Source organism: Neovison vison, chromosome 6 (genome assembly GCF_020171115.1).
Source record: "Neovison vison isolate M4711 chromosome 6, ASM_NN_V1, whole genome shotgun sequence".
Lineage (NCBI taxonomy): Eukaryota > Metazoa > Chordata > Mammalia > Carnivora > Mustelidae > Neogale > Neogale vison.
Genome location: NC_058096.1, coordinates 69,013,791 through 69,026,467, shown reverse-complemented (window position 1 = coordinate 69,026,467; position 12,677 = coordinate 69,013,791). Strand labels below are relative to the sequence as shown.

Below are 12,677 nucleotides of genomic sequence, written 5' to 3'. Positions count from 1 at the left end.
GTACATACACATTTTTGTACAACTATCACCACCATCCCTCTGCAGAACATTTTTCATCTCCCAAACTGAAACTCCTTAGTCAGTAAACAATAACTTCTCATTCCCTTCCTCCTCAGCCTCTGGTAACCACTGTTCTACTTTCTCTCTCATGAATTTGACTATTCTAGATACCTTGTAGAAGTCGAATCATATATTTTTTATGTCTTTTTACTGACTTATTTCACTTAGCATTGCCTTCAGCATTCATAAATGTTATATTATGTGTCAGAATTTTTTCCCGAGTAAGGCTGAATAATATACAACTGTATGTAGATACTGCATTTTGTTTTTTCATTCATCTATCAGTGGACACTTGGGTTGCTTCCACTTTTTGCTATTGTGAATAATAAATAGCTCTTTGAATCCCTTCTTCAGTTTTGAGTATTTATCCAGAAATGGAATTGCTGGTTTCATGTAATTTTTACTTTAAAAAATAACATTACTCTGAGGTTGCTGGGGGGTAGGTGGGGGAGTAGGGACAGGGTGATTGGATTATGGATATTGAGGAGGGTATGGGCTATGGTGAGTGCTGGGAAATGTGTAAGCCTGATGATTCACAGACCTGTACCCCTGGGGCAAATAATACATTATATGTTAATAAAAATAATTTTAAAAATAAAAACAGTGTTAGCAATTCTCAAAAAAAAATTACTTTTATTATACTGAGAAAAACATGTAGTACATGTTAGGGAAAATATTTTCTATTTAATGTTTAAATTATCTGTAATAGACTCTATCAGATGTGTTTGTTTTAGTGTTAGACAAAAGATATTAGGTTCTATTTTGGGTTTTTTTTGTCTTGTTTTTAAATGATTTACTTATTTCAGAGAGAGTATACAGGGGTGGGGAGGGGTAGAGGGAGAGGGAGAGAGAGAATCTTAGGCAGATGCCCTGCTGAACACAATCCTGATGCAGGGCTTGATCTCACAACCCTGAGCTTATGACCTGAGCTGAAATCAAGAGTTGGATGCTTAACCAACTGAGCCACACAGCTGTCCCATGTTCTCTTTTTATCAACACACCCCTTAGAAGTGATCATTAGTGGTTTTTTTTGGTTCATTTGGTAAGTGCTTGATTTCTGTCTCAGAGATGATGTGAGAAATTTTACTAATTTTATGGATGACCTTAGGTATTTTGATTATTCTGTGGCCAGGTATTTGTAAATGCATAGTAGCTATTTTTTCTATTGGTGAAAATTAAACCATACAATAGAAAGATGAAATTTAATTATTTTTTAAGTAAACTTCTTGTCCCTCCTCTATCCTCTCCCCATATTTCACCGGCATCTCTTTTATTAGCAGGAAAAGTTATGGACTTTCAACATAGAAAAGATGCAGCAACAGATAACTTAATTTTTAGAAAAGAATAACTATGGTTTGTACTTAGTGTAACCAAAAATAATTTAAAAAATTAATATGATGTTAAAAACCCATTTCAAAGGCACTAGGAAGGGTTATTTTTTATTTAAAATGCTTAGTAAATTGGTAACCTAATTCACTGACCATTAGTTTGTTCATCCGAATCTCCCTTTAGTGTTTTTCTGGTTAGGGGTATCAACTGGCCTGGCTTTACTTTATAAATTTATCTTAATCAGCTTTGTCACTGATTATTGCATTACTGTTCCATCACATTGCTATGGTAAAATACAATAGCCTGATTGTGAAAAACTACAGTCTATATTGGTCTAGGGGACCACAAACTGATCTCTACATGTCATTCTTTTTTTTCTTTTTTTGTATATATTTTTTATTAACATATAATGTATTATTTGACCCAGGGGTACAGGTCTGTAAATCGTCAGGCTTACACACTTCACAGAACTCACCATTTCACATACCCTCCCCAATGTCCATAACCCAACCACCTTCTCCATAACCCCTCCCTTTAGCAACCCTCAGTTTGTTTTGTGAGATTAACCCTCAGTATGGTTTGTCTCCCTCCTTATCCTATCTTGTTTCATTTTTTCCTTCCCTACCCTCCAAACCTCCCACGTTGCCTCTCAAATTCCTCATATCAGGGAGATCATATGATAATTGTCTTTCTCTAATTGACTTATTTCTCTCAGCATAATACCCTCTAGTTCCATCCACATCATTGCAAATGGCAAGATTTCATTTCTTTTGATGGCTGCATAGTATTCCATTGTATATGTATATCACATCTTCTTTATCCATTCATCTGTTGATGGACATCGAGGTTCTTTCCATAGTTTGGCTATTGTAGACATTGCTGCTATAAACATTTGGGTGCACATGCCCCTTTGGATCACTACATTTGTATCTTTAGGGTAAATACCCAGTAGTGCGATTGCTGGGTTGTAGGGTAGCTCTGTTTTTAACTTTTTGAGGAACCTCCATACTGTTTTCCAGAGTGGCTACACCAGCTTGCATTCCCACCAACCATTTAGGAGTGTTCCCCTTTCTCCACATCCTCGCCAACACCTGTCATTTCCTGACTTATCAGTTTGAGCCATTCTGACCAGTGTGACGTGGTGTCTCACTGTGGTTTTGATTTGTATTTCCCTGATGCCAAGTGATGTTGGGCACTTTTCATGTGTCTGTTGGCCATTTGGATGTCTTCTTTGCAGAAATGCCTGTTCATATCTTCTGCCCATTTCTTGTTTGGGTTATTTGTTCTTTGGGTGTTGAGTTTGATAAGTTCTTAACAGATTATGGCTACTAGCCCTTTATCTGATAATGCTGTTTGCAAATATCTCTTTACATATCATTCTAATACTGTACTGTTTGGCTGACATTTATATAATCTGTTTATTCCTGAAGATTAAAATATATTTTTGGTTAGTGACTGTGCTTTTTAGTTGGACAGACTGCAATTATATTTGTGTGCTTAGTTTGTTTATTTCATAAAGTTTCAGAATTATACAAAATACTGTTCATCTTTACCTAGAATAATTCAGGATTAATCCGATGAGATGTAAAAAGGTTTCTTCTACTAGGAGACAGTTTTTCAAATGAAGCCATAATATTAAATTGCAAGAATAAAATGACATTTTGAGGTTATTACAAAACTCATACTTTTTGTTTAAATAATCAAAATTAAACAGCAGTCTTTGTGCCCAAGGACTTAATATTTCAGTAATATCTATAAAGCAATAAAAAAATAAAAGAACATTTTGTTCTTGTTAAATATACAAGTATAATATTTTGAACACAATATTGTTATCACATTAACAGTGAATAATCAAAAGGAGTGACTTGCCTGACACATCTTTAATGATTTGGAAAAGACTATAGATACTATTCCAGTAGCTTCCTTTCCTATCATTCTGAAGAATTATTCATCTATACCACATAGTAAACTTTAACTGAGTTTCTTTTGCTATGAAATGAATAATCTTTACATATATTTGACATGACATTTGGAAATTCTGAATTTTTAAGTTTATGTGTTCTTTTTAATAGTGCTTAAGAAAAGATGCAGAATCTCGTAGAAGAGAACTTCATATTCGAACGTATGCAGTTATTCCTCTGAATGATGAATGTGGGATTATTGAATGGGTTAACAACACTGCTGGCTTGAGACCTATTCTGACCAAACTATATAAGGAAAAGGGTACTAAAATTAATTCTTAAAATATAAATATATGACTATTAAATCCGACAATATGCATAATTATTAAGATGTTATTATACCTTTTCTTGTATAAGCCATAGTAGAATTTCTAGGTCAAATGAGGTTCAATATACAGTAGTACTTATGTGTTTTTCTTCCTAGTGTTTTATTCCCTTTCTTATCCTCATTATATCATTATCCCAAAAGAATTTGATGTAGCTTATAAGAATGTATGAATTTGATGTAGTTTTTAAGAATGTACACTAAAATTTGTTTCCTCACAAAGGTATTGGTTAGTGATTCTGAAACTACTTTATGTGTATACTCAACTTTAGCAAATAAATGTGTTATGGATAATGAGAACTAGCTTTTTCACTGTGAGAGAAAGAAAAGGAAAGGGAAGGCTAGAATAGAGCCACAAGTATTAGATTGGAATTAGAGTCTCCACCTGGACAAATCTGGGATAATTTGGGCAACAAAATAAATAATGATATAATATTAGATTAACTCACGGAATAAAATAAACATGCTGGGGCACCTGGGTGGCTCAGTGGGTTAAAGCCTCTGCCTTCGGCTCAGGTCATGATCTCTGGGTCCTGGATCAAGCCCCGCATCGGGCTCTCTGGTTAGCGGGAAGCCTGCTTTCCTTCCTCTCTCTCTGCTTGCTGGTGATCTCTGTCTGTCAAATAAATAAATAAATAAATCTTTAAAATAAATAAATAGACATGAATCCACACTCATATAAATAAATAATTAAGTAGGGAAGTAGGAATAGTTCTTCCTTACAATAGAATTACAGTGAATAAATGTAGAGAAAATGATGGAAATGGAAAATAACCAATTAGCAAGTACCATAGTAATAATTGTTGCAGGCAATGAATATCAGTGGATCCTAAAATGAATGAGCAAAAGTGTGATGAGAAACAGGTTATTTGTTGGGTCTCAGAGTTCTCCCCACAGCATACTTACTATAAAGGGAAAAAAATAATAACTTTACAGTGGAGAAACAAAAATATAACTCTTTAAAAATGTCAAGGTAATGAAAGACAATGACAGAAATTTCCCAGATTTGAGGACATTAAGGAGACATGACAGCTGAATGTAATATGGGGTCCTGAGTTGGTCCTGGTCCAGAAAAAAAGACAGTAGTGGAACAGTTGGTGAAATTTGAATAAGATCTGAAGGTTAGTCAATAACATTGTAACTATCAATTTCCTAATTTAGGTAATTGTGCTATTATTAAAAAAGACATGAACATTAAAAATAGCTAGGTGAAGAATGTATGGTTATTCTTTGTATCACTATGCAATTTTTTTGTAAGTCTAGAACTATTTTGAAATAAAATTTTTATTGCATATGATGCAGTCTGTTATAAGTAAATAGATGAAGTTATCAGAATAAGGTAGAAAATAAGTGTATTCATTTCCCTAGGGCTGCTGTAACAAAGTCCTACAAAGAAAAGAAATGTATTTTCTCACAGTTTGGTAGGCTATGAATCCAAAATCTTGGTGTCAGTAAGGCCAGATCTCTCATAGCTCTAGGGGAGAATCTCTTTCAGGCCTTTCTGTCAGCTTCTGCTGTCTCCAGCAATCTTTGATGTGCCTTAGTTTTATAGATGGATCATTTCACTCTCTCTCCTGTCATCATATAGTGTTCTAAGTCTGTATGTCTCTGTTTTCTCTTCCTATATAACATTTTATATAGTAGTCATATTATAATAAGGGTCCACCCTAATGACTTGATCTTAACCTGATTACATGGGCAACAACCCTCTCTTTCAAGGTCACATTCACAGGTCCTAAGGGTTAGGTCTTGAACACATGTTTTTGAGGGTACAGTTTAACCCCTAACAATAAGTGATACAGATAAATTACTATATTACTGTGCTAAGTATGTTATATACTTTATTTTTTATTGTTAATAAGTCTCAGTATCTCTATTTTATATACAGTGCCAGAAGTTAAGTAACTTACCCAAGTTCACAAAGTTGATAAGTTGCAGAGCTGAAACTCAAAGATTGGACTCTTATTGCAAGGAACTTGCTATTGATATTTTATTAGAAAGATAAAATATTATGTGTGATTTAATTATTGCTTTTGGATTGTTAAAAATAGTAAAAAACATTTTTTATATCATAAACACAGGAACTGTAACATTTTAATCTAAAAACTTTAAATCTCAGTGCAGCAGGGTGGCTCAGTTGGTTAAGTGGCTATCTTCAACTCAGGTCCTGGGATCAAGCCCCACTTCGGGCTCCCTGCTCAGTGAGAGCCTGTTTCTCCCTCTCCCTCTGCCTGCCGCTCTGTCTACTTATGCTCTCTCTCTCTATCTCTCTATCAAATAAATAAATATTTTTAAAAAAATAAAAACAAAACAAAAAAAAACCCTCAAATCTCAAAGTTGTCCATAAAACTTTTGGCCATGATTCAGGTATAAAAAGCACCAAACCACGGTGGGCCTGAAAGGCACTTAATAGACTGGAGTCATTATACAGGCTAACCAGTGTATCAGAAGAAAAAGTTCTGTTTCTCCAGATGATTTCCATTGTACAAGATTAGCTCAAGAACAAGGTGTACAATGAAGCTTATAGGCTAGCATTCATACAGAGTAAATTATTTCAGAGCACCATTGTAGGTTTTTTAATAATGATTCTGTATGGATCTATGCTACATGCTGAGGAACAGAGAAATCACTATAATTTTAGTGAGGGCTGCAGCATTTTTATAATTCCAAGGGTACTCTTTACATTGGATTTATTCTGAGTGATATTTTCTGGAATTAGTTGATTCTACAACATTCGTTTTGTTGACATTTTCATCAACAAGTAGCTTCACTTCAGATAAGTATAGGGAAACATAATGTGTTATTTTATTATAATAAGTTTACCTATGCATAATTGCAATTTTTCTGTTTGTTCTTGTTTTTTTGTTTAACAATTTGAATAAAAATAGATTTTTTTATAAAGTTGCCTCTTTTCTTCTTTGGCTTGTGATTAATGGAAAACACTCTACCTTGCAGGAGTTTATATGACAGGAAAAGAACTTCGCCAGTGTATGCTACCAAAAGCTGCAGCTTTGTCTGAAAAACTCAAAGTGTTCCGAGAGTTTCTCCTACCGAGGCATCCTCCAGTTTTTCACGAGTGGTTTCTGAGGACATTCCCTGATCCTACATCATGGTAAGTTACCAAGAAGATAATACATTGTTATGGTTAATGTTTAAAAAAATATTTTAGATTTATGTTGCCTCATGTGGCATAAAGATACTTGGTAAGCCTTGTGCTTTTCTTTAGGTACAGTAGCAGATCAGCATACTGCCGTTCCACTGCAGTTATGTCAATGGTTGGTTATATCCTGGGGCTTGGAGACCGTCACGGTGAAAACATTCTCTTTGATTCTCTGACTGGTGAATGTGTACATGTAGATTTCAACTGTCTCTTCAATAAGGTAGGTGATATGACTTACTCTAGTAATTGTATCTTTTCTCCCAATTTCCTTTGTTCAACAACTGTTTTTCTTAAACATACCCGTTGGTGGCAGTTATAGTCACAGTTGAGTCACATTAAGAGTTTGTTGACTGGTTTTGATTGGTGAATCCCTGAGTCCTCAGTAAAGCAACTTAAGATGAAGAGAACTCAGAATAGTGATACAGTAAAATCAGCACTGAACTTGAAATCCAAAGGTTCAAGTTCTGACTCAATTCTTAGTTATGTGAACATAGGCAGATCAGGTCATTTTACTGAGACTTGGTTTTAGAGAGACATAAGAGTTTAATGTGAGCGTTTCCAAACCTGGCAGCGTTATCAGAATCATCCCAAGAATTTAAGCAAAATATGCAGATACCTTGCAGACATCCCAGGAGATTCTGTAGATCCAGAGTGGGGCCTGGGAATAAATTAAGGTGGCTGGACTCTCCCTAAAGCCCCTTCTAATTTTCCATTGTTAATGATTCTAGAAGGCAGATTGGTAGGTTAACCTCCAATTTTCTTCATCCCCATTTTCTGTGGATTGCCTTCTACTGTCACAGGAAACCAAGAAAATCAGAGTTAAACCACTAGTATATGTTAAAACATACAAGAAAGGAATTTAGGGAAACTCAGTAAGTTTGGGGATAAAAAGGCCTTATGGGAGGCAGGTTGAGAATGGCAGAAAGTAAATGAACTGGACTTCATTATATTGTATGTTATATATTCTGTCTGAGGGATATGAACATCTAACATTTGGCTGTTTTTCTTCCTTTCCTGCTTTAAAGTGAATGTTTTTAAAAAGAAAAATATAAGAATATTTGGTTTTATTTTATATTATTCAAGAAGAACAATAAGGAAGTTAATATGATACTAAATGTTGAAAGAAATAAAAATTTCTCTATAGTAATATTCACTATACTAATTCAGTGACAGGTGATCATCCATCCTCTAGAGTTACATGGCTTCTTTGTGACAGAGGCTTTAATATAGTTAAAAATATAAATATTTTGACAGTACTTTGCACTTTGCTTAGCATCTAGACATGAAGTTCTTTTGCATAAAGATTTAAAATTTTAACATTGTTACTTTTTAATAAAATGCATTATTTTAAGGGAGAAACCTTTGAAGTTCCAGAAATTGTTCCATTTCGATTGACTCATAATATGGTTAATGGAATGGGTCCTATGGGAACAGAAGGTCTTTTTCGAAGGGCTTGTGAAGTTACAATGAGGCTGATGCGAGATCAGAGAGAGCCTCTAATGAGGTAATTACGTGTGTTTTGTAAACAATTTAACAGTAATCTTGAATTGTAATTATTGGTTCCTAAATATTTATTAAATTTTTTTATACTAGAAGCCACTTTGCATTGGTTGAAGTAGATTTTTTTAAATAATAGCTTTTTTTTAAACATTTTATTTATTTGACAGAGAGACAGTGAGAGAGGGAACACAAGTAGGGGGAGTGGGAGAGGGAGAAGCAGGCTTCCCAGGGAGCAGGGAGCAGGGAGCCCGATGCGGGTGGGGCTCATTCCAAGGACCCTGGGATCATGGCCTGAGCCAGAGGCAGATGCTTAACAACTGAGCCACCCCGGCGCCCTAAATAATAGCTTTATTAAGGTATAACTTAGAGTTCATTGCAGCATTGTTTACAATAGCCAAGAAGCAACCTGAGTGTCCATTGATGGATGAATGGGTAAAAAAAACTGTGGTGTGTATACACACACACACACACACACACACACACACACACACACACACACACACAGGAATACTATTCAGCCATAAAAGAAGTGTTGTTGCCACTTGCAACAACATAGATAGACCTTGAGGGCATTTATGCTTAAATGAATTAAGTCATACAGAGAAAAACAAATATGTGAGATCACGTATTTGTGGAATCTTAAAAAAATAGAACTACCTTATGATCTGGCAATCGAATTACTGGGTATTTACCAAAAGAATAAAAAAAACACAACCCACTAATCCAAAGGGATACATGCATTCTGATTTTATAGCACCATTATTTACAATAGCCAAGATATGGAATAAGTCCAGGTGTCCATCATTGATGAATAGATAAAGAAGATGTGGTATATGTATATAATAGAATATTATTTAGCCATAAAAATGAAATTTTGCCATTTGCAATGACATGGTTGGAGCTAGAGAGTATAATGCTGAGTGAAGTAAGTCAATTAGAGAAAGAAAAATACCATGACTTCACTCATATGTAGAATTTAAGAAACAAATCAGACAGGGAAAAAATAAGAGAGAGAGAGAGACAAAGCAAGGAACAGACTCTTATTATAGAGAGCAGTCTGATGGTTACCAAAGGGGAGAGTGGGGGATGGGTGAAATAGACGATGGGAATTAAGGAGTATACTTGTCATGATGTGCACAGGGTGATGTATGGAACTGTTGAGTCACTATACTGTACACCTGAAACTAATATAACACTATATTAAGTAACTGGAATTAAAATAAAAAATAAATAAAACCTGAGCTCATAGATACAGAAAACAGACTGGTGGTGGCCAGCGGTTGGGGGTGGGGGCTGGGCAAAATGGATGGAGGTACAAACTTTCAGCTATGAAATAAGTCATGGGAATGTTATGTTTATGTTCTTGGAGCAACTGGTATTAACTACCTTATTGTTAATAATATTTAAAATAATACATGTTTCTGTTAAGAAATAAGCTGTCTTTTTTTTTTTTTAAAGATTTATTTATTTGAGAGAGCACAAGTAGAGGGGGCAGAGGGAGAGGGAGAAGCAGACTCCCCACAGAGCAAAGGAATGTTATGTACAGCATCTTGTGAAACTCTAAGAGCCCCTTCCAATCTGGGGAAGTCAGGAAATAATTTCTGGAGGAAGTAGCTGAAACCTTAATGATAAATGGAATTGACCACACAAAGGGGAAGTGAGTGTTATGAGTGATAGAAATATCAAGATAAGTGAAAGCATGGACTGCCTAAAAAATGTAATTCTGTTTTCTAGAGCATACACTTCACGTAGATGGCGCTGTGATGATCACACAGGTGGGCAGGGCTAGATTATGAAAAGTCCACATGGGGCTGGTTTACATGTTTACACCTAGTCCTGAAAACAACCAGAAGTGGGGTTTGGGGTAAGAAGAAAATTTAAAAAAAAAAAAAAAAAAAAAAATGAAGTCATCAGATTTACCCTGTAGAAAAATTACAGTTGCAGTCTGGGCTAGAGTCCAGAAAACTTGTTAGTGGACCATTTGAGTAACTTGGAAAGAAATGATGGCGCACTGGATGAGATAGTGACAGTAGTAATGAAGGTAAATAGATTCTAAAGGGATTTAGGTGGTAGAATTGAATGTTATAAGGAAGGAGAGCCAAGGGTGATTCCTAGACTTTTGTTTAGGACAAATGAGTGAATAATGTTGTTCTTTACTGATTTGGGGAATACTGGTGAAATAGTTTGGGAAAGGATAATGAGTTTTGTTTTGGAAATACTGAGGTGCCTACAAGAAATCTGAGTGGGTTTTTCCATAGGTAATTTATAGAAGTGTACTGTATGCATTTAGAAATGCACATAGAACTCACCTTGCTCTACTCTCCAAGAGCGCCTCAGATCCCCCTCTGTCTTCCCCTTTCCTTACTTTCCTTTCAAACCCTCAGTCCAAAACAGTAAGTTCACCTCTTAATGATGCAGTACTAATGTATATTATAAGAATATTACCATTAGCTTCTCATCCTTATTTTTCACCTAAATGTTGACTAGTAGTGACATTTCTTTTTACAAAGATAACATTGTATTTATTTACATTTTAGTGTCTTAAAAACTTTTCTACATGATCCTCTTGTGGAATGGAGTAAACCAGTGAAAGGACATTCCAAAGCACCACTGAATGAAACTGGGGAGGTTGTCAATGAAAAGGTTAGTAGAAGGTATAGCTTGATATGAGGTGACACAGTATGTCTCTATCAATGCAAATTGACTCAAAATACTATCAGTGACTGACTGATGAGTACTCTGAAAATCTAGTTCTTTATTTTATTATTATTACTTTTTTTTTTTAAAGATTTTATTTATTTATTTGACAGAGATCACAAGTAGGCAGAGAGGCAGGCAGAGAGAGAGGAGGAAGCAGGCTCCCTGCTGAGCAGACAGCCCGATGCGGGGCTCGATCCCAGGACCCTGAGATCATGACCTGAGCTGAAAGCAGAGGCTTTAACCCACTGAGCAACCCAGGCGCCCCTATTATTACTATTTTTTTTTAAGAGAGAAAGGGAGGGAGGGGAAGGGGCAGAGAAAGAGGGAGACAGAGAATCTTAAGCAAGCTCCATGCCCAGCACTGAGCCTGACATGTGACTCAGATTTCACAACCTTGAGATCATGGCCTGAGCCAAAATCAGTAGTTGGACGCTTAACCAATGGAGCCACCCAGGTACCCCTGAAATGTAGTTCTTTAGTATGAAGGTGTCAGTAAGTTTTCTTTATTGTCATTACTAATGTTAACATTATTATAATTTGTGTAATAAAGTTCAAGACACATTTGTTTAACTTCAGATGGTTTAGAATTATGAGATACAGTGGGAAAAGCTTGCGCATAGATTGCCTGAACTTACAAAGCAGCAGGTCTCAACTTTAATATATGGCAATTTACTCCTTACTAAAGTTGGTTGAAGTCTCAAAGTTTGCAGATAATCATTTTTATTAAATGAGAATAGATTGAGGATTGTTTTTCTAATAACATTCTTATTTTTGCATTTTGATAAGTTTTCTTATTGAGAGAAATGTGTGCCATTCCAAGTAGCTTAGAACTCCATTTGCACTTAGTAACATAATCTAAATATTAGGCATTTAGAGTATTGTTGCTATTACTAGAATATTCATTCAAACGTTTTAGTCCTAACATTTTGGGGTAAATTTTTTAAATTACTATTTTTTTAGAATTGTAGTGTGGAAGAGATTCCCAGGTATTTCACATAGTCCAGAAAAATGTCCATGCAGTTGATGCTAAATCAACATTGCAAGCCTCAAAATCAGTATCTCAAGTTGCATTTGTTTCATTTCTTCTCTCTTTTGCCTGTTTTTGCTCCTAAAAAGGGGGTAATGATTCACAAAATGACATAAACATTTGTCAAACACCCAAAAAGTAGTAATTTCAAATTATCAACATTCAGGTGTTATTAGGTTCTTGGCACTTATGATTGATTTTCAATTTCTTCTTATTAGGCCAAGACCCATGTTCTTGACATCGAGCAGCGACTGCAAGGTGTAATCAAGACCCGAAACAGAGTGACAGGGCTGCCATTATCTATCGAAGGACATGTGCATTACCTTATACAAGAAGCTACTGATGAAAACTTACTGTGCCAAATGTACCTTGGTTGGACCCCATATATGTGAAATGAAACTACTTCAAAGAATATGCAAATAATCTAAGATTAGTGCATTTGGTATTACCTGTGATTGTTTATTCAGTTCCAAAGTAGAGCACAAGTTTATGTTCTTGGAGCAACTGGTATTAACTACCTTATTGTTAATAATATTTAAAATAATATATGTTGTTTTTAAGAAATAAACTGCCTTTTTTTTTTTTTTTTTAGATTTATTTATTTATTTGAGAGAG

At 35.2% G+C, this 12,677-nt stretch overlaps 1 protein-coding gene across 3 annotated transcripts in view; it reads left to right on the top strand.

The window, feature by feature from the left end:
• The window catches only part of ATR (ATR serine/threonine kinase), a 98,435-nt gene extending 85,780 nt beyond the window's left edge, over positions 1 to 12,655 (top strand). For all 3 annotated transcript variants that reach the window (XM_044251530.1, XM_044251529.1, XM_044251528.1), the window contains 6 exons: positions 3,462 to 3,612; positions 6,631 to 6,787; positions 6,902 to 7,055; positions 8,188 to 8,339; positions 10,873 to 10,978; positions 12,281 to 12,655. In XM_044251530.1, the coding sequence (XP_044107465.1) occupies positions 3,462 to 3,612; positions 6,631 to 6,787; positions 6,902 to 7,055; positions 8,188 to 8,339; positions 10,873 to 10,978; positions 12,281 to 12,454 (894 nt within the window). In that variant the 3' untranslated portion in view covers positions 12,455 to 12,655. The remainder of the gene's footprint in view (positions 1 to 3,461; positions 3,613 to 6,630; positions 6,788 to 6,901; positions 7,056 to 8,187; positions 8,340 to 10,872; positions 10,979 to 12,280) is intronic.
• Positions 12,656 to 12,677: the final 22 nt, after the last annotated feature.